Genomic DNA, 25649 nt, shown 5'->3' with positions numbered 1-25649 from the left:
TTCTGATAACGGCCCTCTTTCAACACTCTTACCACGCGCAAATAACTATGCACACATACCGTATCCATCTCTTGTGATATTTTCATTGACGTCAACAACTATTTCAATGTCTTTCTTCTGATTTCAATACCAAACTAAAACTCCGCCTTCTCTTTTTTTCTGATTGGTCGATATTTTTAGATTTATTTCAACGTTTCGAAAAATTTTTGTCAGTTTAGGAGCTTGCTCACTACTAACCATTACCCAACCGTCAAAACTCTTGAATTTCCAAATAATTGTATTCCTCATAGTTATTCTAGATTCAACATTTTGAACTTTGATATGTTTATGTGTTTTAGTTATTTCGATATTCAAATTTTATTGACATTTTCATTTGTTATGATAATGTTAGACTTTACTCTACCATAAAATAGTACCGCCCATCTCCGGTTTTTGATTGGCTCTCTCTCTTGATTTAACGAACAAATTTTTCCTATTGTATCAGTTTTTCTTCTTTCTAACCTGATTTTCCTTTTCATAACTTCATTTTTCAGGGTTCGAAACATCTAAAAACACAAAAAAAAAATGGAATTCACTCCCGCAGAAGACATCACTCTGGTGGAGTTTGTGCTGGCAAATGAGAATAAGGATGATCGAGTTTTCATGGAAGCTCAACGACTTGAATCTCTTTCTCATTTCACTGTTTTGGAGTTGTACCTCAGGTAAGATATCGTGATGTGAAAGGGTCTTCAATTCATGTTTTTCTAGATATTACGAGCACCTCTTCCCATTGATCACCGGTCAACAGCCAAAGAAAGTTGCGGTACTTCACACCGCTCTTCGAGAGAAGAAAGTCTCGGAAGTCATCTCTGAAGTCATCCATGAAAAAGAATCCGCCGTTTGCTTGAAACCAACAGATGAAGGTTTCATGGATCACGAAGAAGATATTGATCTGGTTAAGTTTGTGCTGGAGAACTCTTCCAATTTCAAGGAGCATGAAATTTTCTGCAAAGCTCGAGAGTTGATCCCAGCTCTCGCAAAAAAAACTGCATTGGACTTATATTTGAGGTACTTTCCGCACTAATAGCGTTTGTTTCAATGTTTTATGTTGCACTTTAAAGATACTATGAGTACTTGTTCCCCTTGATCACTGGCCAGAAACCGAAAGATCGCATCGAATTGCATCCAGCTCTACGTGAAACTGGCTCCAATGAACGCTTGACTTCAAGCCGCTCGAAATTCACTCCAAAACAAGACGAGGCTCTGGTCAAATTTGTTGTTGAAAGAGATGCTGAGTATCCCAGCGATGTTGTTTTCATTAGAGCTCAGCAGATGGAGAGTAGTTTGTCCGAGTTCACGGTACTCGACTTGTACTTGAGGTTGTATTAGAGAAAAATGCTCAATGTCGGAACAGATTTTTTACAGATATTATGAGCATTTGTTCCCACTGATTACTGGAAAATCACCAAAAAAAGCATTCAAATTGCATTCAGCACTTCAGAATAATCAACCGAAAAATCCACGAAAATGTGAAAAAGATGCTGCTGACGAATCGAATCCACCGAGCAACCCAACTGCTCCTCATTTTTTGAATACCGAACAAGATAAAGTCCTCATTGAGTTCGTGTTGAATCACACGCTTGAATACGGTAGAGAGAAAGTTTTTGTTAAAGCTCAAGCTCTGGAGCCACTTCTCTCGAAGACAACAGTTTTGGAACTCTATTTGAGGTTTCTTGATAGTAAATATATGAATACTACTTTTATTTTCAGATATCACGAATACCTATTCCCAATGGTCACCGGCCAAAAGTCAGATAGAAAAGAGGAGTTGCACCCATCACTTCGAAAGGACAAAATGTAAGAATACTAAAAGGTTCAATACTTTTTTCATTTAATCGTTGAGATTTATAGGAAAAAAGAACTGGAATCTAAATGGAAGTTCATGGTCGAAGAAATAAAACTGGAAAACAGAAATGCGATTCTCAAACTCCAAAAACAGATGGAGTCACACTTGCAGGAATTGGAAGAGTACTCGTTAGTTTGCTTTTCTATACGATTCACAATTTTTTAAATATGAAAATACATTCTTATTGACATGATTTTTTCAGAAAACAGCTGAATAGCAATAAGTTGGACAACATAATTTACAACCAGAGAGCTGATCTTGACAAGAATGTTCGTCTTATTCAAGACAGAGATCAAGAAAAAACGAATGCGATTTTTGAACGAATGTTCAGTTTGGACCTCGGTATTAAGAAGATACCTTCGGGTTGTGGAACCTGTGGATTTAGGTGAGAATTGGTATCTCAGTCATGTTTCGTATCGATAAACTTTTGCAGTTCTACTCTGGGAAACGATGAAGAGTCCAGATTCTGTGACCATTCTTTGAAATTCTCAGAAAAGAGTGGAACACAGAAAAAGAGTGCTGGAAAGTTTGGTAGCAGTAATCATCAACAACTCAGCTATTGATCAAATAAATTTTTGCAGATTTGATAAATGTTTTTTCTTCAATAAAGCATTCATCGTTAATTTCTCTTCAGTTGTTTTGTCATTACCTTTCAGGATGTTTTATTTCTCAATGACTGGTCTGACAAGTTTTGAGATCTACCCAAACGTCCTTTAAAACAGAGCTGTCACTGATAACATTTTGATGATCTGGGTGATAAATGTTGTGCAAAAATAACTAGCTTTCAAATGCTCCTTTAAGCTCAATTTATGAAAATTCTTAGAAAATAGATTCGCATGTACTCAAAGTCTACCTTCGATTTTCTTCCTATGGGCACATTCTAGAACGCCAAAAGCAATCAGTTGACTCATATCCACTCTTTACACCCTATAATCACGTCGAGCTCTAAAAAACACGCATTTTATTGGTTTTTCAGCTTTAGTCAATTGTCTATAATCTCAGAATCACGCGTTGTTTTTCACATTCAGGGACATTCTTGGGGAGTGAATATTTAACCACTTTTGTTCGATTTCTGTCTTAGAATCTTGAGACTGAAAATGGCTGATCCAGACCATGACTACTTTAATGATTATACTGAATTTGATATCTACAAAACCATCTATCGAGCTTCTAATGATCTCAATATTTTTCTTCAGTTTTTCACTGTTATCATGAATATTCTTCATTTGATTGTTCTGCTCCAAAAAGAACTTCGTTGCGGAGCCATTTATATTTTGATGATTGGAATCTGTATTGCTGATATTCTTAACTTCTTATTGGACTTTTACAATGTCGGCTTTGAACGAAATTGGTGGAATCAGTATCCTCTAGATTTCAATACTTACTGCGCAGACTATAACTATGCTGTTATTAATCCTATATATCTATTTCAAAGTACATTAATTTTTATCACACGACCTGCAGCTGTTTGGCTATCTATTTTAATGGCATTGATCAGGACGTTGTCTGTTTACTTTCCGATGAGCATCTGGATCAATAACTTGACGAAATCTAAGACGGTGGTCAAAATTATTGTGTTTGTTTACGCATTTTGGTTCGTATTTTATACATATAACTTGGTCTTTTACAAAATTGTCTGGTATCCGGATATTTTGAGAAAGAGGTGAGAGGAAATATAATTTTTATATTCAATTCATCAAAATTTCAGCTGTGAATACTACAGTTTACATTTTAAAATCTTCGCTTTTCATGTTCTTGTCGTAACTTACCGAGACATGGAGTTTCAACTCAAACGAGAAGAGTGGGAACCGGTTGTCCGATTTGTTCCAACTGTTTTTTATCCAATTCTTACTGTGGCACTGATTTTACAGTTGAGAACTATCAAGAAAAAACAGAAAAAAGTTAACAAGAATGCTCTGAGCGATCGATCGAATAACACTACAAATCTTATAATATTCATGACCGGAAGTTTTATGTTATCTGAAGGGTTGGCTGGTTTAACTGGAATTTTGACTCAACAAGCTAGTAAAAGTGTTGCAGAAAATGAGACTGAGGAAAATATTAACTGGGTGTAAGTTGAAAATATCGAACCGAATGAACTTTTTCCGAAACTTCATTTTCCAAAAAAATAGAATGTTTAAAACCGGCTCCAACGTTTCAGTTCTGCACTCGGAACATTCCAATTCATTTGCATAAATCTTCGAACAATAAATGCTTCAACCCATCCATTTATATGTTTTGCAATGTCTTCTCAGTATAGAGAAACGGTCAAACGAATGTTGTGTTTGGGAAAAAAGAATAATGGAAAGGTTAGTTACTTGAGAATCTAGAATAACAGGTTTCTTTACCAGGTTTTCCAGACAATCAAAGTCAGCACAGCGAGTGCAGTCAGTCTACAAAGTATTACGGAAAGAAGTACGGATAGAAAGAAATGAAATCCATTGTATAATTATTCCCCATCTTTCTTTAAAAATGATTATTTTCATCAACAGATTTTCTTTTAAAAATAAATATGTTTTCTCATTCCTCGAATAATTGTCACTTTTCATTCATGCAAAATAAGTTTTGATCGGTTCAATGAATCCCCCTCTCCTATAATTTTCCCGGTTGTTTCTCAATTTCTTCGAATTCTTCAAAATTACGTATGTCCTTTTTGAGATCAAATCACAGCATCCACGTAGTCGAAGCCGTTCTAATAATGGTTATCAGCAAAAGTCTTTCTTCAAATTGTTACTGGCTCGTCATGCTAAAACTTTTCTTGAAATAAAAGCGGATTTTGTAGATTAAAACCACATAAAAATGGGAAATACTTTTCTGATTTCTTTTTTTCACGCTCGAGTGTTTCCATTTTGCATATTAATCCGAGAAATCATATTAGCATAGCACCTTTATCAAGCTTTTTTTTAGCTGAAACATCAGTGTTCTGCGGGAGAAATTCCGTTGTTTCAAGAAAATTAGAAATCTTAATTTTTACTAAGTATACATCTTCTCAATTTCGAGAAGAATTTGAGGTCTTCTTTGATTAACGCTTGATGTTGATATAAAAACAGACATTTTAGATAATTTTAAAATCATAGGTTAAATATCAGTCTTCCGTAAGTGTGTCACGAATGAATATAGTTTTGTTGAACTCAGTGACTTTCTTCGTGTAAACTCAGTTCCCGCATGTCCATCCCCCACTTCAACTTTTTGGATTCTGATCAAGTGAGCAGAATAGGAGTCTAGAGCACTCTCTGTTTTATGATCACATAAACTTGGTTTTCTTCGATCTCAATTCTAACTTTTATGAATTTCAGCTTCTCTGGATATGACAGATTATGACTATCAATATCAATACGAATACGAGGGTAGTCCCACATCTTCATATTCTTATCCATCGTATTCGTATGAAGTATCAAAAGATTACAATTATTTAGAAGAGCAAACTGTTTATGACAAAATTTACACATATTCTAGTGACGTTAACTTTTTATTCCAGGTAAGTCAAATGAACCTGGAATTTAGGATTTCAATCCAATTTTCAACTTCCAATTTCAGGCCATAGTAATTTTAATAAATCTAGTTCATCTACTTATTTTAATTCAACAAGAAATAAGATCGAACACGATATACGTTCTGATGATTGGAATTTGTGTGTCTGATCTTTTGAACTTCTCAATTTCCATTTATTTGGAAGGAGTGGATCGAGGCTGGTATCCTAGGATTTTTTCCTTTTCAAACCTCGATTGTCTTCGTGAAGATTATGAAATATTCAACGTCAGTTACGAAGTGTTTAGGTAGTTGTACGAGTTGCCACTCTAATACTTTCTGACTTCCAGAGCACTTCAAAACTCGACGAGACCTATTTCTGTATGGCTTGCAATCTTAATGGCATTGTTTCGCACTATCACAATTATCTTCCCTCTTAAACCATTCATGGCGAAAATATCAAGTTTCTCTTTTGCGCTGTGTCAGATTCTTCTTCATTCCTTTACATGGTTGGCATATTATTCATGGAATTTTTTGTTTCTATCTAGTCTAAACTATCCTCAAAACTTATGTGACGACGAAGAGAAGAAGATTGCAAATCGGAACAGCACTCAATACGTGTTCGCGATTCCAGTTCATATTTATGATATAACGAATGCAAGGGAAGGTTGGGAGCATTGGGTTAGGATAGTGCCTACAGTATCTTATCCGGTTTTGACTGCCTTGTTATTATTCAAACTTAGTGAAATCAAGGAGCGGAGGAGACATGCGAATGAGAGAAATAATAAGAAAAAGTCAGAGACTCTGTATGACACACAATACAAATAACCTTCTTTTACAGAGACAAATCCGACAATTTGACAAAACTGATTCTGTTCATGACAATTAGTTTTATGTTATCCGAAGGAATTGATGGAGTTCGTAGTTTCTTGATAATAGATGCATTTTCGTCGGGAAGTGAATTCCGAAACTTACGGTAAGTGTTCCGTCCTCCATTTCATCTGATCTCATCTCTCTCTTTCAGAAAAACTCTTTTCTCATCTCAATATATCATCACAAGTCTTCGATGTTTCAATGCAATGTCTCACTTGTTTGTGTGTTATGCAATGTCTTCTCAATATAGAAACACTACAAGACGGATACTATATTTGGAGAGAAAACAATCAATAACGATGAAAGTGATTCCAGTGACAAGTGCTAGTTCGACGGATCCAAGAACTTCGAGAAAACGAAAAACAAAGGATTCTGTGATACCTGCATGAGCTGAGATACCTGTATTTATTTATTCAAGTTTCAAACGTTTTGAAGCTTTTCCGGTATATGCTCTCAAATTTTTCCTGAAACAAATAAAAAATTTCTTGAATAAAATGTACGTATTTTGATTTGAATAGACAAGAATATGTTTCAAATTTCGGATGTAAACTCGATCATATGAAATTGCAATTACTGAAATCCCTGGAAAAAAATGGATTTCCAGACCAAAAACAAAAGAATTAAACTTGAAGATGAAAAATTTTTGTGTTTCTTTGGAATGTTTTTTCGAAGTGAGAAGAAAAACAAAAAAAAAACAAAAAAATCGATCCATTTGAACGTGAACCTCGTGGAGATGGAAATACAAATCAATGTTAAGACACGTGGACAAGTTAACAAAAACAAAAATACCTCATAACAGATCAGTCTCAATTTTTCTACATTCCTCCGCACCGAGTCCGCCATCCATTCTAATGAAGAGGTATCCTCCTTCTCTTATAATTTTGTCATGTGATGTAATGGAGAATAGGCTTCCAAAAATACATCCCTTTCTTTTTAAGAAACTGATTTTCTTGAATTCCAAAACTTTTTCAGATTTACCCGTACAGGAATGTTCCTAAAAATAATACAAATACACTAGAACTTTTGGCTGTCTGAACATTTTCTTTTTTCAGAAACTATCCCTCGAAAATGGGAAAGTTCCCAAATGGCAGTCGTGGTCCCCAGCAGAATCGCCAACCGAATCGGGAGCAATCTTCCAGAAGTACTCAACCAGTTAGTAACTGTTGTTTTCTCAATACGTTTATTTCATTTTGATCTTTGAGTTTTGTGAAAAATAATTTCTGGAGTTCGAGTCTTCTCACATTTGTTTTTTTTTCAGAACTCCAATAGCAACAATTCTGATGTCGCATTCGAAGAATCATTGAAGCTTTTCAACGAAACAGTCGATAAAGAAGTGACGAAACTGATGCAAAATGGTTGGAAAGCGATTTCGACAGAATTGAGCAAAATGATTCGGAATATTGAAAGTGCCAAGGCTCTTGACAAATGTTTTGGCTCACAGACAGTGAACTCCTCTGTACGTTGTTTTCAACCCTGTAGCAGAAATTGAACGGGAGCTTAGGATACCTTTACATTGTACTCAAAACTTGATAACATTTTTCTACATATTGATAATTTAAGTTTAAACCTTAAATTTCCAGACTCGCCAAGAGGGAACATCCTCTCAACATGCAACCTCCGAGTCGTCAACACAGATCGAAGTTGATGAGCTAATTGGATCCTTAAGAACAGTTGCACACAAGTTCAATGATTATTTGACCGAAATGTCTCTAAGATCGGACATCAGTGCAACTATTCGGAAATCTTATCTGACAAAGATCGCAGATGATCTGAAGGCTATTGATTTGCCTGATTTGTCTTCATCACATATGGATACAGTAAACGCGAGAAAAATAGTAGTGAAAACTGAACCGAACTCTTCAGATGATACTTCAAGAGACCAGCCAGGTAATTTCCCAGTGATGTACTACAAAGACACCTGTTTCTGAGTTTTTTTAGAGGCTGATTTTCGAAAAACTGATGATTTTTATAGTAGTCTGTTTTTTTTACTAAGAAGGCTTATATCTTTTAAAAAAATCATTGAATTTCTGAAAGTCAAGACTATTTGAACTCTATCGTTTTCAGATCAACAGTCGAAACGGGCTCGTTACTCTCGGAACTCCAAAAAGCAATGATTGAAGATTTGAAGCGAGAGGGATAGATGATTGTGCTTCAAGTTCCACCACGTCATTTAATTTGATTATCTCCACTTGATACAAATTTCGTTTAACTTTTCTCTGTAGTAGTTTTCCAACGATCCATCCTTTCCCATTTACTTGCTGAAATGTATTTTTATGAGTCACTGATACTTCAAATCACGCTCTTCTTCTAGTTTTTATTCGTTCCCAATAGAAAATTAACAACTCCCAATTGATTTTTCTGATTCAAATAACTTTTTTGTATCGCGTCACCGAATTTCAACTTTCTTCAATTCCAATCTACCTCGCATTGATGGAGTTGTGTCTGAAGATAAATGCTGGAAAATAATTTTCATTCTTTCTTCTTTCTTGAAAATTCAGTACTGTGCAGTAAGACATGGAAAGTTCTATATGATTTATATATACTTTACATTGTGGGACAATCAGTGATACCGTATCAACCGCTCAAAGTTGGTCATTTCAACTGAAAAAGCTGAATTGTACCTTTCTCTCTCTCTCTCCATTAGAAACACTACAAGACGGATACTATTTTTGGAAAAAAACAATCAATGACGATGAAAGTGATTTCAGTGATAAGTGCTAGTTCGTCGGATCCGAGAACTCCGAGAAAATAAAAAGAACTGACTTTGAATTATGTGTATTCTGATCACAGCAATAAAATTAAGTGTTCACTGAAAAATTGCTATTGTGTAAATTCTGGAAAAAAAAAGAATCGCAAGCGAGAATTGAGAGCTGCGCAATACAACGAGTCATTTGTCCTTGAAATTCGTTCTGACGAAAAAGACAAAAAGTATTGTCCCGAAAGTTTAAGATTCTGGCGCTGTATGTATTAAAAAAGTAACAGTGGAAAGGGGAAGCATGACCTAATTTATATTTAATTATTTATTTATAATTCACTTATTTATTGACATAAATAGAATTATTAAAGGAATACATGAAAACGGATAATAGATACAATCCTCTCACGTGGTGGACTAGTAAAAAAAGTTAGGAAGAAAATCCGGTAGAATTGGGTTAAGTGAAAAATAATGGATCCAATCTGAGAGAGAGAGAAAAATAACAGCAGCGGGAGAAAACAGGATAATGTTAGAAACGAGTAAAGGAAACATTTAAGAGAGTTTGGAATTTGGCCGTGGGCATGATATCATTCAATACTAAAATACTGAATGCAACGAAGTCAGGGACGGAAAGATGACAACAAAATAGAGATATTGGACATCGGAAATATTAACATGACAGGTTTCCAGATTTTTATACCCATCTCATCCATAATTCTTGCGAGAAATTCCATCCTTTCTTTGTTTAGGATCTGTAAATGAGATAATTGAAGTTTCCGGCTAGCTCGTTACACATTTTCAGCCAAAGAATCAGGAAAGTTTAATTAAATCGTCCCTACTTACCTCAGTCAATGAGTTTCGAGCCGTTTCACACCTGTACGCCTTGCTTATCAAATCGTTCCTTTCCAGGGCTTCTTGCCATCGAAGAGGGAACTGCGTGCTCTTTTCATCAGTGGCTCTAAATTGACAATAATTTAATTTAAACTTTGAAGGCAATGAGAACGCAAAAATTGTAATACTGAATAGGATGAATTATAATTTTTGAGTCGTCCTCTCAGTTACATCAGCAGCGCACGGAACGCGAAATCGGATTCAGCGGTGAAAAAATTCAGATGCTCACCGTGTATCGCTCAAATGTTTGGAGCTTTTGTTGTTTTCAGTGGAAAATGATGAATTTTGAACATTTGTCAACGGAGTCTAATAATACCAACTTCTACAAAAATTGTAGATCAAACCTACAGCTTCATTTTTGTAGTTGACAACTTTTTTGTACGGGCACTCCCTGAAAAGTTAAATATCATCAATGTGGTAAGCTCCAAAATTATACTATTTTGCACTGAAATTTGTTACTTTGAGAAAGAAATTAATTTGATAACATCTAACTTTTCATGGAGTGTTATTGCAAAATAATTGCTAACTACAAAAACTATGCACGGGGCAGAGTGGTGTGTCCGGATCGGTACGAAGTGTAGGAGAGATATATGTAGATGTGGTACCAAGCAAGGATAACGTAACGATTTTATCTCAAACTTGGGTAATTAAACCAGAATTAATAGTAACAAGAAATTATAAAGAGAAAAGGAAAGAAAAGAGAAAAATGTGATAGAAAAAGAGAGCCGACCGTCCGGTCGCTCTAGAAGCTTGAGAATGAGGAAAGAAGGGGGCGGGACGGCCCCTGGTGAGAGAGAGAAGAGGGATTATACAATCCGAGTGAGAAATATTATGGGGAAGACAGAAATATGATGGTAGGAATTTTATTGTGTAGGAGGGGAATGAAGAAATATATTGAAAGAATTTATATTAAAAGAATAGAGAAGGATTGGGATGAAAAGGAAGGTGCTCAGGTCGAGCACAAAAACGAAATTCTAGATTTGATCTGCAAATCATGTTAAATTTGGTATTATGAGATCTCCAATTGCCCCGTGACCCCGTATTCTCAAAGTTCATCACTTGTCACTGAAAACAGCAAAAGCTCCAACTTTTTGAGCGGTATTGTATATCAACTCACTTTGTGACCAAAAGAGTCAGAACCATAATTTGATGAATGTTTACGTTCTCCGTTAAGAAGGGTTGCATATGGGTCTGAAAATGGGAAATGTAGCAACTGAAACCCCGAAGCTCATTCGAGGTTTACCTGGTGGAGGAAGCTGAAATCATTAATCCAATTCCTCTCAGTCAAAGTCTTCAATGCAGCTCTTTGATCCCAGCTTTTCAAAATTCGAAAGCCATACTTCAGTTTGAATGGATGTTTCAGTGGGAGTCTCGTTTCGTTCGCATTCACCATGAAATGTTTGTGTGATATGCTGGAAAAATGCAATGTTTACAATCAAACAGGAAATAAACCAAATCGAAACAAGGAAAGTGTTTAGGTCATTATATTGGAAATTCTCAGATGCTACCCAAAGTTATACCTGAGAAGTTTCTTCACAGTTTTGCCGGACTTTCTCTGAAACTCGAGCACCGAGCTGTTACCCACTATACAGAAAAAAAGTCAAACCGGTGTTTTTGGGTTGGTATTATACATAGTTGGTACTCTGACAACTCATAACACATTAGTCCATATTTCATTTGGCTCCGCCCCCAACCGTCTAAAATAGCCTCTATGGGAGGTGAAAACTGTGAAAGTTTTTTTTTCAATTAAATTTCGAAGGGAACAAATAAAAAAGTCATATTAAGCATTTTTTGGATATATTTTTTGTCAGACCATACCTTTAGCTCCGCCTCAATTTCAGCAAATGTAATTTTTGTAAAATTTTCGGTTTTTTTTTCAAACTTTTCCTTATAACTCAAAAAAAATACAACGTTGATAAAGATTAAATCCTTTAAGATTCTACTGCATATGGTTTTAGCTTGATCAAAAAAAAGAAGAATAAGTTTCAGAAAGAAATTATGAGAGTTGTGTCATTTTTGTTTCTATTCTGACCTATCTTTTTGAATGTGATCGAAATTTCATTTGACTGAAAATTTTCCGGAACTTGGAACCTCCATACCAGGATTCCGACTGAGTCTTTTCTGATAATTCTTGTGAGAGTTTCTTGGATTATTCTGAGGGTTTCGTGAAGTTTTCAAGCAACAAAACTGTTGATTCTGCTACTTTGAAAATAAACCAATCGACTTCATAAAATTATTTCAAATGAATTGTCAATTGATTTCATTTTTTCTTACACCTTCATTGTGAAAGCTTTCATGAAATCGGTTTTATCTCGGCAGTGACCCGAGAAGACAACCTTTTTTTTTTTTAGAAAATCACAATCTACATGAAATAAAAACAATTTATCGGAAGGGTTTAAAAATTGAAATAGAAGTTGGCCTCATTCTTTCATGAAAAAGCCTAAAAATTTCATACATTTTGCAAATTTTCACGATGAAGGAGTAGACCTGAAATATTTTTTAGAAACGAAAAATGCTAAAATAGTGTATACAACAATTTCCTGTTGAGATTTCATAGCTAACTACTTCAGCAAAAATGTTCGAAAAATATTGACTTTTTGATTTTCCTAGGTCTAGGTCACGGACCGGGTCAAGTGACGGACCCGGCCAAAAAGTACCCCAATCCACTGAGAATACTTTATACTGCCTTTGATCAAAAGGATTGACAATCCGGAGATATTCAACTTTTTTCGTGTGCCTTCCGGTGATCAAACGAGTCAGAGAGCGCGTCTTCAACCCGGAACGTTGGTTAAGATTACTAACCGAACAGTCCCAGCAAAATTCAATATCCAGCCAAAACATCATGGATTCCAACCATTGAATAACTACAATAGTTCTTGTAGTGTTCATCAACCGAAAGTATCGAGTCGTCGTCGGTTTCAAGCAATCTCGGTTCTGGTGAGGGTCGTTTTTTCGGCTGTAAAAGACGAGTTTAGAAAACACTTTGAAATACGATCATTATGGGATCATATTTTCAGCTTTTTGCCTTTTGCCTTTTTTACACACTGTCAAAACTGGTTTCTATTATTTTTCAAAAAAAAAATTGTTTTGTTAACTATAGTTAAGAGTATACTCTTTGTTAGTTCTACTCTTTTCATTATCTAAATCAAAGACAGAGAGACTTAATCTCAGCTTGATGTTGTGAGTATTTCAAATGCAGGATTTATTGGTTAACTATAGACCCAAAATAAGAAAAAAAATTTTCTGCAAGTTAAATTCTCAACAACTTTTCAATTTAGTTTTGGAAAAAAATGTGCAGCCAAAAACGCGATTTTTCGATTCTGATGAAAAAAAGTTGAATGTTACCTTCGTGATTATGTCCAGACTTCTGATGACTGGTAGTCTGACGTCGACGTCATCAACTGAAGAGGACAAATTGATGTCCATGTCAGCCTGTAAAGGTGAGATCTCATCACAACGAAAGAAGAAAACTTCACAGCATTCAATATTACTTTTGACGAGTTGATTCCAGTTGAAACAAGAGTAAACATAAAGGTTAAGTTAAAAACTTACCGCTTCATTTTGATGTTCCCGGGTTATCGAGCTACTTCCAGTTTCGCTTTGTCTGTTTCTCACAACGTTTGTTGTTCCGAAATTATCAATTGAAGTCAGATGTTGGGGAGTTTCATTCTGTAACATCCTTATGTAAGAATGATAAGATTGAGCAAAACATTTGAATTAGAAACTAGGAGACAAGACGAATCCTTAATTTTATCAAGACAATCCATGGAAAAAAAAACATTAAGGTTTTTTTTTGAAAACCAACAGCTTATGCAGAATTGAGATTCTTTTCGGAATCCCTCACACACTCACACACTCGTTATCACGTGACTCGAAAGGCACACGAATGGAAAAATCTATGTGGTCAGATCTCTCGGACTGATGGCTCTGGCTCTGGTTACACTGTAGTCAATATCCTCGAATTGAAACGAAGATGAATAATGCTCAGAACTGCGAGCAGGCTGAAACGAAAGCGGATTAGTTTGTGTCTGAAAAGGCGTTTTGATTAAAAAGGTGCAATTTGAAGGTAAGGGACCTGATGCGGAGATCAGTTCCATTTGCTAATCTGAATTCAGCCTGCTTTTAAGACGTTTAATATGATTAAATTTCAGTTTATATGGAATCCAGACTGTAGAACAGTACTGTGCAGTAAGATAGACAATTTGGTCTGTTTTAGTCGAAAATTACCAACTTTGAGAGGGTACTACGATATCACCAAATAGTCCCTTTTTTCAGCCGTCCAATATTAATTGGACTACCTAGAAAATGGAATATCAAGTTGATTTTCATGGATTTATTTTTTTCGGGAAACTTGTAAAATCAATCGAAACCTACTTTTTCTGTAGTTTTCTTTTTAAATTATAATTGCGGCGTTTTCAACCTTGAAATCAAATTTTTTCCACTTTCGAATTTTCACCCACCTGTGATATTCACTGTTTCAGAACTGCGAGATCTTTCTTTTAGTGTTCCGATAACTTATCATTTTGAAACTTTAAGATGAAGTAAATCAAGACATTCAGGATAAATATGAGCATTGGATTTGCAAAAATATTCCTTTTCTGTAAAGTTATGCTCTCGATTCTAGCACCCATTTGGATCAAATTGCCTTATGAATTCCATCTTCCAAAATAAGGAAATTTGATCTAAATGGGTGCAAGAATCGAAAGTAAAAGTTTACAGAAAATGAATACTTTTGCAAATTCAATGCTCATATTTTCCCTGAATGTCTTGATTTCCTTTATCGGAAAGTTTCAGAATGATACGTTTACGGAGCACTGAGAAAAATGTCTCGAAGTATTTAAATTTCTCTATCTTTCTTCAAACATTAAACCTTGATTTCATTAAATTATATGTCTCAAAAGCAAATTTATGACAATGTTGATAATATTTTGAAACATCCGCTTTTTCTTCCGGTTAATTTACATTTGTAGTATTCCTATCTAACTCAAAAAGCTAGCAGTTTCAAATCAAATATCTTTTCAAAACTACCTCTTGGTTCAGCGGTTCAGCTTCCATCGGGATCACTTGTATAGAAGGAATCGTCGTATTTTGATCAATAATAGCATCATGTGTAATTATGAGGCCTTCACTCGATTCTAATCTGTTATTTGATACAAGATTCTCATGAGTTGCAGAAGATTGTGAAGTTGGTAGTGGAATTGCAGAGACCTCCGGGCCGTTATTTGTCAGCTGATCCACAATTTGCATTAAATTCACTCTGATCAGTCGAAAAATATGTGATGCTTTTCTCATCGAATCACAGGACGACGAACTTCTTTCATTGGACAATCTTCTGTTCTCATCATCTCCCATCATTTCAGAATCTTTCGACTTGTCACCATCATATGCTGATTCTGTACTTATTGATTCGTCGATTGCAGTAGAATTGTGAGCCTGGAACAAAGATAACGTCAATGTTTTATATGATATTTTCTCAAAATGTAGCTGATATTAGAGATTGAGGAGTTTGATTCTGTAACATTTTTATATGAGAATGAAAAGATTGAAAAAAAAAACATTGAAACATAAAAACACGATTTCGTAAGTTTATTAATATTCTTGAAAAGCAAAAAACATTTTCACTGCTTTTTTTCGATTTACGGAACCAGAAAATCACCGAAAAACTGAAAGTTTTTCGCTGGTGTTTTTACCGTTCGCTTCGAGACCTGCGGTGTCGAAAAAGGCATGTGCCAGCGAAAAATAGTTTTTTGCTGCTTCTTTCCAATTCACGAGAAAAGGAAACCAGCGAAAAACTATTTTTCGCTGGCACATGCCTTTTTCGACACCGCAGGTCTCAAAGCGAACGGTAAAAACACCAGAACAACGTTTAGTTTTTCGGTGATTTTCTGGTTCCGTGAATCGAAAAAAAGCAGCGAAAAACGTTTTTTGCTTGCCAAGAATAGGCCCATGAAAGACAATCCATAGAAAAACGACATTAAGGTTTTTTGAAAGGGTCTAACTCTGGAGTCGTCACTTTATTTACAACAGCCAAGAGTTATCTACATAGGCAGTGTGACCGCCACGTGTGACCGCACTTGCCACGTGTGGCCTAGCTTGCCACGTATTACCTCACTAGGCTAGGCCACGCTAGTTCACGTCGCAACACAAACAACTTTGTTACTGTTAATTAGCGATTCTATGATTAAATTGGAATCAAAATCGAAGAAAGTGCAAAAAATTTATTGCGGTCTTTACTATTAACAAACGCAATCTGTATACTATTAACAAACGCAAACGACTGTATGTTTGTCTGTCTGTCGCCGATCCTACAACCCTCACTACTGAACCGATTTTCTTCGAACTTGGACCAAAAGATCCGAAATTTTAACCACTCGATGCCCGTCTGTTTCATTTTTCAAAGCTCAAAATGACGTCTTCTGCGTCAAAAAAACTGATAAAGCATGTGGAAATCGAGAGCGAAAAAAGGGAAGAGACGGTCGGCAAAGCATCGCCTTATCTAACCTCGCCCGGTCCAGCGTCTTTCTTGAGCCCCATGGTTCAAGTTGGTGCGTCGCCGCGTCCGATCTGGCAAGTTAAGCAACGTTGACTACAGTTAGTTGGTTCGATCCCATGTGACGACGTGAAAGATTTTTTGATACCATAGAATTCAGAAAATGTGGAGGATTCCAAAAATGTTGTCCGTTTTAAGATTGATCCACGTCATAAAAAGATACGGGCCGTTTTCTAAAAAGCGACGACGTGAAAGAATTTTCGATGGGGGGTTAGCTACCGTGAGGCGACGTGAACCGACTGGTTTGAACAAAACGAGGAGAATTACTGTACTACTTGACGGAAGTGTCTCAAAAACCCGACGTTAGTCTGAGTAACCGCAAATTCATAGTTGAATGCATGGCATTAACTGTGAATGATATTCACGTAAATGCATTATCTTCGCCGAGTTGAGTGATGAGAAATCGGGAGTGAAAAACAATGAATTCGTTTGAATTTCCCCTTTTTGTTGGGCTTAAACTTTGAATTCCGCATTCTTTGCTCACTTTATTACGCAGAGAATTTGCAAAAAAACGTCATTCAAGTTAGGTACTCCAAAAAAACAACTCACTTTTTTTTTTTCATTTTCAGACCATCAATTAAAAATGCATCTGAATTAAGAAACTGAAAATTTCACTGAGAACAGCAGAATTTTTCTGCTTGATTTAATTGTTTTTCTTTTCTATTCTGTCTCACTTTTGAGTGGTCTACATTCACATAAATTGGAGTTTTGAGTGAAAGCAAATTTCTGTTTTGTGCGAAATTTAACATTGATTTCAAATCAGGATTAATTTTCAGAGTTGATCTGAAGAAAAAATGAAACCCGTTTTATTTTTCGAGTTCAGCCACAGAGTAATGACGTGGTTTGTTTCTATTAGAACTGGTTATCAGCATGAGTGAAATGGAAACAAAATCAATAGAGAAAACAAAACGTTGAAATTATATTTTATTTATGACTTTAAATCTTTACACATAAACTCAAAACGTAATCATTTTGTCATTGAATTAGAAGTAGAGATTTGTGCAATTGTCAACTGAAACTCAAGGTTAAATAAAAACGATATGTTCATCAAACTTACATTATTCCTTTTAGACTTCTCCTGACAACAACACATAATTCGATATAAGGTATCCCGATATCGTGAAGACAAGAAGTAACACACAAAGAAGTGAGAGAATTCGTTCAAAGACCGCAGGTTATAAATCGGATAAGAAGAGAATGCGATAGCATTGACTACTTTCTCATCATCGAACCATTCGTGATTGTATATAAGTATCCCTTGAACTGCAGCAGTTCCTTCAGATAACATGAAACTGATGGTCATGAAAAGAATAAGACCAGTGGTATTATCCTTCGATTCATTATTCTGCATTTTGGATCTCCGTTTCTTCACTTTTATAAGCTCCAAGATTAATAGAATTGTAAGAATTGGATAGCCGATAGCCGGGAGAAATTTCATGAAAATCTTATCAAAAATAGTGGAAACATCGATAGCGTTAGTAACTGATTTTGGAAATGCCCATACATACCCAGTGGCATTAAGTTCTGCAGGGGATAGAGTGCAGAAACTGAACAGTTAAAGATAGTGATACGAGCATGAAACACAATCAACTTACGAGTTTACATAATCCGGCAACCACAATTTCTTCAACGATATCAATGGCCAGAAAGAGATTCCCATGAATACCAAAAGCAAGAGTACCATTACTCTCAACGTCATCTTGCAAGAAGTCATGCTTTGAACCAAATTATTCACCGGAAATCTAACAGATAAAGTTCTGGTTAACGCCATTAACAAAGAAAGGAGTGTGGATAGTCTCTGACTGATGAAGTTAGCTTCAGCAGTGAAAAAGTTATATGGAGTGAATTCAGTGAATTCGTAACTCAAGCATGGAGTTCCTGGAATTGAAAGAATTCTAAAAAACATGTCCAGATTGTTGAAAACCCAGATGCAGAAGTTAGTTGTGTCTAGAAGAGCAATCCATATCATAATAAGATAAATAGACAATCCACGTAACTCTTTTTGTGACAAGACCGATAAATGAATAATGTTTACAAAGATTGTGAGTGATTGAAGGATCAGATCAATCATTGCACATGCCATGCTTATTTTATTGTAGAACTCCATATCTGGATCGTAGTCAGACTGGATAGGGATTTCGGATGTTGGCAAAGATGTTGTAGTGTATATTCTTGGTTTTTTCGTCATTTTCAGACGTGGATACTGAAAAGTAGTAACAAGTTAATACCAAAATAAAAGTGAGTAAATCCAATTTAATTCTGGAATGTAGTCCAATCGGGGATATTAAGTTTTGAGGAAAAACTCGATTAGGCAATAAAAATGTCTAGTTTTATGTGTATCACAAACTGAAATATGTTAACACCAACCAGGAAATGTATAATAACAGTATAAAGAATGAAAATTAAAGACATGTTTGTCTAGACTTGAATCACCTAATAAGTGGTTTAGAAGGGAGTGAGAGCATGCGTAATGAATTTCACGAATTCTGAAACTCAAAACTTGTGAACCCCCCAATTAAAGTTGCGTGACTTGGGAGCAAACTGTAATAATGTTTAAAAATGACAAATTTCAAAAGAATTATGAACTAAAAAAAAGGACTAAAATTTTGAAAGAGAACAGTTAAGATATTACGTGAAGATTGAAAAAGGTGCTGAATGAAACCAGGAATTCTGACATTTTTTGTTTATCATCGAAATTTTATTGCAACTCATTAATATCTTCACTTCATGAGCCCCAAAAGTTCTTAAACTTGGACGTAAATCTTACGTAATCTCAACAGTATTTTTATTATATGTTTTTTTCACTGTAATCTGTTTACATATTAGTGTATCTGAAAGCCAGCCATTTTTTGGAGCAGTTCTATGTGAGTCTGTTTCCTCACACACCATACTATATAATTTTGTGAAAAATATTTACTTCGAAATGTACATTTGGATGTATAATTACAGAGTATTGGAATTTTAAATTTCAAGAAGAGAATGATTTCATAATTGAGCAATTCACTTCTGAGAATTTTTCATATGCAAACGGTAATTAACTTATTCACATGTGTTGGGAAGGAGGAGTTTGATGTCCGAGTACTGCTTTATCGACTTACTTTCATTCCGTCTTTTGTCGACTCTTGAGTTCAACTTCTTCTTCTACCAAATGTTCATCTATGAGTATGACTATCGTGCGGATCCATTTATATATGAAGACTCCTATAAAGTTTCTTCTTCTATCACTGATCTCATACACCTTGTTTTATCGCCTATAACAGTTCTAATCAACCTGATTCATCTAATGATTTTACTCAAAAAAGAACTCCGATCCACTTCATTTTTTATTCTTATGATTGGAATTTGTGTGTCTGATACCCTTCAACACGTTGCGATATTTTACGAGAAGGTATTTGAAGAAAAACGAATTTTGGAATTCTCTCATTGGAGTAAACACTCGACATGTTTAGAAAACGGTTTTTACCTTGTGGATCCATTCCACGGGTTGAAAGAGGCAGTTCTCAGTTCAACCAAATCGATTACTTTCTGGATATCAATTCTTCTTGTTTCCAAAAGTTTGTCCTCAAGAACTTCCATTTTCTTGGTGTCTCTTATATTCTCAATACGATTTTTTTATTACTCATGTCATTTTATGTTTTATCAAAAACTATGGTATCGCGACAATGGAGAGGCAAGTGAAGTTCTGTAAGTTCTGGATGTGCATGTATGTTGAAAGAATGTTTTGTACCTAGGTGCGCTCTTGAAACAAACGCAACCAAGCGTTGGGTGTTTCCCTCAAATCTGTACGGCTTCCTAGAAGCTAGAAATAGTATGGACCCATTGTTCCAAGTTATTCCTATTATTTTTGTCTATCCAAATGTTGTGATATGTTTATGCCAAAATCGACCAGGAAGGCTTGTATTAATCACCTCAATTTTTTTCATTTTGACGGAGGCGAATGCAACTATATTCAATATTTTATTTATCGTTCTGAAACCTGGAATGATGTCAAACTATTGGAAGTAAGAATCAATATAGCCTTGAATATTTTATTTATTCATTTTTACAGAGTCGGTACATTCATTGCGTTGCAAACATCTAACATTTCTCGGTCTCTCAATTCGATTTCACATTGTTTCATGTGTTATTTCTTATCTATCGAATATCGAAATACAGTTAAACAAATGTTTGGAAAAACAAGCGACAAATTCCACCCCTGATCAATATTTTTCATGCAATTTGCCATCCATACTTTTTGCTTCATATTGTATTAACTTTGCTTCATTTGTAGTAAATCATGGGAATAAATATTTTCTCAATGTTTCAGGTCAACTCGTCGAATAAAAACAATTAACTTCTAAATCAAGTTGATCTTTGACGCGGTACTAAACATGACATCGACAAGCCTACGTGGAAACAGTTGTTCTTCTTTAAAGTTTTACACGATGAAAAGAGAATACACACAGAATTTTATTGATAAGGAAAACTGTGGATTTACAACACACATGGATTGAAGACGGAACTCGACAGGAACAACTCGACAGGAACAATGTTGGCTGCGCCAGAAGTGTCAGAATTAGAATTTTTAAAAACAAAAAGGACAAGACTCGTGAGAGAATCGGAATATTTTTCAGGCCACCGTCAATATTGGACACCTGGTCAATTAGTCAGCATTTAACTGTTCACTGGTCATATCATTAGCCATCTATTTGAAATAATTTGATTCATATTTATTCGTAATACCAGAAATGAAACACATTTTCTACAATTACTTTGTGTTTTGATTTCATTCCCAACCTGCTCTGATTAGTCCGTGGGTAAGGACCAAACTAGAAATCCTTAGTAAATACTGAAACAAATTGCTTGATGATTGATTGACTTCATTTGTAACGAATATTATAAATTTCTAGTATGCTGCCTACCTACTCTCTATTACCATTTCTTGTCACGAACTTGGCCCATTCAACCAATTTTGTTTTCCTGTGGTCACCCCAATAACTACATCAAAGCAATAGTCATTTTCTGGAAGAGTGTCACAAGGAAAGCAGTTCTGGATAATTAAATGAAAAAATATAAGTCACTTTTGTTTTTCCCCTATTATATTATTACTTACCACGATCACCTTGTCTGGCAAATGTGAGAGAACCAGGTGATATTTTCCGCTGTTCTATCGTTCCTTTGGTGTTCATTTACAAAATTACCGTCAAAACAGAGAGTGCTTCTTTTCTAGACGACCACTCAGACGGTAATTCTTTGTTATTCTGAAAACTGAATGAGTAACGGAAAGATAGCAAATCTGTTTTTCACAAATACTTGATTTTTCGTTTTTCTGGTATAGAACTTGTCTCATTATGTTTTGTAGGTTATGAGTTAAAATTTCAGAATTTCAGTCATGCCAAAAAACTTTACAACTGCAACTACCACCACTACTCTTGCTCCCGATTACAATATTCTCCAAGACTATGAATATGAAGAAGACATCTACAAAATCGTTTTCAATATCTCCACCCGCACAAATCTTTCCCTTCAAATCGCCACTGTGATTGTTAATTTACTCCACTTGATCGTCTTATTGAGAAAAGAATTGCGTTCGTTTGCAATCTATATTTTCATGATAGGTATTTGTATTTCTGACATTCTCACCAACTCCTTGGATTTCATTAATGCCGCCGCTGAAATCATGTGGATCCCAATATTATTTCCTGGGTCTGGAGAGATGTCTTGTTTGAGAGAAGACTATTTAGAGATAAATATTGGTGCCCAGTTAGTCAACACATTTCTAGATATATCTAGACGACTATCCGTTTGGATGGCTATTTTGATGGCATCTATTCGATTGTTAACAGTGATATTTCCGATGAGTCGAAGGGTTCAAAACATCTCAAAACCGAAAGGAGCAATTATCACTTTATTAATATGTATCGCGTTTTGGGTTGTGTTTTGTACGTGGCAATTCGCGTTGTATCGAGTTTTCTGGCTGCCAGATAATCCAAGTAGAATGTAAGTATTTATGCTTCCTTGGGAGTCATTATGTGTTTCTGTAAACATCATATTTCTTTTCATATTTATTTTCAGATGTCTCGGAATGTTCAAGAATCTCATAAAACCTCGCTACGTCCTAGGCGCCCCGGAATCTCTTCCGGGAGCCATGTCCCATTGGGGTTTTATCGAAGTCATTATGAAATTTTCCGCCGCTATAATTTATCCTTTTCTCACTATTTCCTTGTTGATGGCACTTCGAAGAGTTAAGAAGAAACGTCAGAACCTTCAGAAAAAGGACTCCGATTCTTCTGATAATACTACTATCTTGATTTTATTTATGACAACAGCATTCATGTTGTCAGAAGGATTCGCTGGAGTCGAAGCACTTTTATTGTATAATATTGAAAGAATTCTGAGAAAAAACGAAGATTTAGGGTGATTGTTTCTTACTTGGAGTCATCTCGATAAAACAGTTCATTATTTCAGAAATGCAATCTTGGCTGCTCAATATCCCATTAGTATCCTTCGAACTGTCAACGCCCTTTCCCACCCTTTCGTTTGTTTTCTTCTGTCATCACAGTATCGAGACGCGGTGAGAGGAATCTTCGTGGGCAAACGTAAAGTAAGAGGATACTGTATAAAATGTCATGAAGTTTCATCTTTTTCAGGTCAAGAGAACGGAATTTACACGATCGACTAGCAATATACGAAGCAAGACAACCACGACAACAACCTCATTTTGAATCATTTTATCATTGTGAACAAATAAAATATTTACTTGAAAAAGGTTGTTGGAACACAGTTATTTAGTGTGCGTGCTTATTTTCCGCTTAAAAATACCAACGTTGGCAATACACGTATCCAAGCAAAGAAAATCAAATAAGGAATTTAAAAAAGACCAAGATATCAACTATGCGCGGGACTTGGTCGAAACCGGATAATAAAGAAGGAGATGATGTTACCAAGAACGAGGAAAAGAAAGAAAAGGGTGAGAAACAGGGACGAGCGGCAACGGAAAATTTCGGCAATCCGGCAATCCGGCAATTGCCGATTTCAAAAATCGGCAATTTTCGGCAACTTTCGGCAATTTTCAGCAACATGCAATAATAAGGATTATTCCTAAGTCGGGAGAAAAAAAATGCGAGCACAGTACACTATATATCGCCAATGATAGTTGCTTCGAATAAATAAAAGTCTTTTCCCTTTTTTTCGGAAAATATTCGAAAAATTCTTTTAGAAAATCGAAAAATATCCATGTTTGAAATATCCATTTTTCAACGTAGACAGGTCAACTAATTTACACATTGTCTCTCCCGGTATATTGTCAGAGACATTGTTTTTCACGTCTTACCATCTGCCTCCTTATCTCTTTGGGAAATCGGTCCAAACGGATGACTTTGGGGGAAACTTGGAACCTTGTAGAATAAGAGGTCCCACCTGTCCTTTGCCCGATGACTGTGTTTTTTCGTTTTTGTTTGACCTCATCAACCTCTTTCCTCCTTTTTCCGTGCCCTTTCCCAAGAGAACATATAATAGATAGACACTTGCCTATTGTCTCATTACTGTTAACACAAACCACCTTCTTACTTATCTCCTTGGGAAATCAATGATCCTATTAGACCAACAGATGGCGGTTTCCTACTAGACTCCGCCCACTGGCCCCCAGTCTCCTCATCATCATCTTCTTGGCTCAGTCGTCCACCATCTTTCCGTACTGGATGGTGACTCTTCTATCTTCTCTTTTTTGGCCATCGTTGAGATATCCACATAAACATGATTTATCTCGTACATATATTCCCTATTTTCTCAGCTCGTTTATAAACGAACGTTTTCTTTTTCAGTGTTAAAGCACAGCGCATGAAGAGCAAACCGACTGGCTTGATAGATCGGAAACGGAAGAGTGCAAGAAACGGTGGACAAGAAATTAATGGACCAAGACGAATCAAATGACGACCAACTTGCCAGACGTAAGTTAAAAACCCTAGAATCGAGATACATTATCGCTCTTAACTTTGACTTCCCCCACCATTCTTATCTGTGTCGGTTCCGGTTAGACTGATCGAGCATGGCGCTGTAATAGTCTATACTTATCCGGGCTAAGGTTCTCTTCAGTAGACGCGGGTTTGAATCCTCCCGGGTTAGAAATCAACGAAATTATAATCGAAATTCCTAAAAACAGGACTTTTTTAAACCTAGAAATCAATAAAATTATGATTGAAATTATTAAAAACAGGGTACTTTTAATGAAATTAACTTCCCCCACCATTCTAATCTGTGTCGGAACCGGTTAGACACACTTCAACCAGAGGGTGAAGGAGTCTATAATAAACGGGCTGAGGTTTTCTTCAGTAGACGCGGGTTTGAATCCTCCCGGGTTAGAAATCAACGAAATTATAATCGAAATTCCTAAAAACAGGACTTTTTTAAACCTAGAAATCAATAAAATTATGACTGATATTCCTAAAAACAGGACTTTTTTAAACCTAGAAATCATTAAAATTATGATTGAAATTATTAAAAACAGGGTACTTTTTATGAAATTAACTTCCCCCACCATTCTAATCTGTGTCGGAACCGGTTAGACACACTTCGACCAGAGGGTGAAGGAGTCTATAATAAACGGGCTGAGGTTTTCTTCAGTAGACGCGGGTTTGAATCCTCCCGGGTTAGAAATCAACGAAATTATAATCGAAATTCCTAAAAACAGGACTTTTTTAAACCTAGAAATCAATAAAATTATGAATGAAATTCCTAAAAACAGGACTTTTTTAAACCTAGAAATCATTAAAATTATGATTGAAATTATTAAAAACAGGGTACTTTTTATGAAATTAACTTCCCCCACCATTCTAATCTGTGTCGGAACCGGTTAGACACACTTCGACCAGAGGGTGAAGGAGTCTATAATAAACGGGCTGAAGTTTTCTTCAGTAGACGCGGGTTTGAATCCTCCCGGGTTAGAAATCAACGAAATTATAATCGAAATTCCTAAAAACAGGACTTTTTTAAACCTAGAAATCATTAAAATTATGATTGAAATTATTAAAAACAGGGTACTTTTTATGAAATTAACTTCCCCCACCATTCTTATCTGTGTCGGAACCGGTTAGACACACTTCGACCAGAGGGTGAAGGAGTCTATAATAAACGGGCTGAGGTTTTCTTCAGTAGACGCGGGTTTGAATCCTCCCGGGTTAGAAATCAATAAAATTATGAATGAAATTCCTAAAAACAGGACTTTTTTAAACCTAGAAATCATTAAAATTATGATTGAAATTATTAAAAACAGGGTACTTTTTATGAAATTAACTTCCCCCACCATTCTT

General features: G+C 35.7%; 6 protein-coding genes across 6 annotated transcripts; 4 read left to right on the top strand and 2 right to left on the bottom strand.

The window, feature by feature from the left end:
- Positions 1-564: 564 nt before the first annotated feature.
- Positions 565-2448, top strand: GCK72_019650 (uncharacterized protein; the record flags this gene model as incomplete). The annotated part of the gene is made up of 8 exons (XM_053733142.1): positions 565-701; positions 748-1047; positions 1101-1358; positions 1405-1707; positions 1750-1836; positions 1891-2013; positions 2088-2270; positions 2319-2448. 8 exons carry the CDS (start codon positions 565-567, stop codon positions 2446-2448), a joined length of 1521 nt encoding a protein of 506 aa, XP_053582055.1.
- Positions 2449-3369: 921 nt separating this feature from the next.
- On the top strand, positions 3370-6615 carry GCK72_019649 (uncharacterized protein; the record flags this gene model as incomplete). Its single annotated transcript, XM_053733141.1, has 9 exons — positions 3370-3548; positions 3594-3956; positions 4047-4194; positions 4246-4300; positions 5182-5363; positions 5423-5577; positions 5902-6147; positions 6195-6329; positions 6378-6615. 9 exons carry the CDS (start codon positions 3370-3372, stop codon positions 6613-6615), a joined length of 1701 nt encoding a protein of 566 aa, XP_053582054.1.
- A 679-nt stretch (positions 6616-7294) lies between these two features.
- GCK72_019648 (uncharacterized protein) lies at positions 7295-8340 on the top strand (the record flags this gene model as incomplete). Its single annotated transcript, XM_053733140.1, has 4 exons — positions 7295-7378; positions 7485-7682; positions 7807-8113; positions 8291-8340. The coding sequence occupies 4 exons, from the start codon at positions 7295-7297 to the stop codon at positions 8338-8340; spliced, it is 639 nt and encodes a 212-aa protein (XP_053582053.1).
- Positions 8341-12633: 4293 nt separating this feature from the next.
- On the bottom strand, positions 12634-13490 carry GCK72_019647 (uncharacterized protein; the record flags this gene model as incomplete). Its single annotated transcript, XM_053733139.1, has 3 exons — positions 12634-12768; positions 13158-13244; positions 13365-13490. 3 exons carry the CDS (start codon positions 13488-13490, stop codon positions 12634-12636), a joined length of 348 nt encoding a protein of 115 aa, XP_053582052.1.
- Positions 13491-13708: 218 nt separating this feature from the next.
- GCK72_019646 (uncharacterized protein) lies at positions 13709-18550 on the bottom strand (the record flags this gene model as incomplete). The annotated part of the gene is made up of 4 exons (XM_053733138.1): positions 13709-13813; positions 14841-15245; positions 17420-17909; positions 17958-18550. The coding sequence occupies 4 exons, from the start codon at positions 18548-18550 to the stop codon at positions 13709-13711; spliced, it is 1593 nt and encodes a 530-aa protein (XP_053582051.1).
- Positions 18551-21733: 3183 nt separating this feature from the next.
- Positions 21734-23066, top strand: GCK72_019645 (uncharacterized protein; the record flags this gene model as incomplete). The annotated part of the gene is made up of 4 exons (XM_003115506.2): positions 21734-22341; positions 22417-22758; positions 22810-22945; positions 22992-23066. The coding sequence occupies 4 exons, from the start codon at positions 21734-21736 to the stop codon at positions 23064-23066; spliced, it is 1161 nt and encodes a 386-aa protein (XP_003115554.2).
- Positions 23067-25649: the final 2583 nt, after the last annotated feature.

This window comes from Caenorhabditis remanei, chromosome V (assembly GCF_010183535.1).
Source record: "Caenorhabditis remanei strain PX506 chromosome V, whole genome shotgun sequence".
Taxonomy (NCBI): domain Eukaryota; kingdom Metazoa; phylum Nematoda; class Chromadorea; order Rhabditida; family Rhabditidae; genus Caenorhabditis; species Caenorhabditis remanei.
This window is presented reverse-complemented; position numbering and strand designations above follow the sequence as displayed.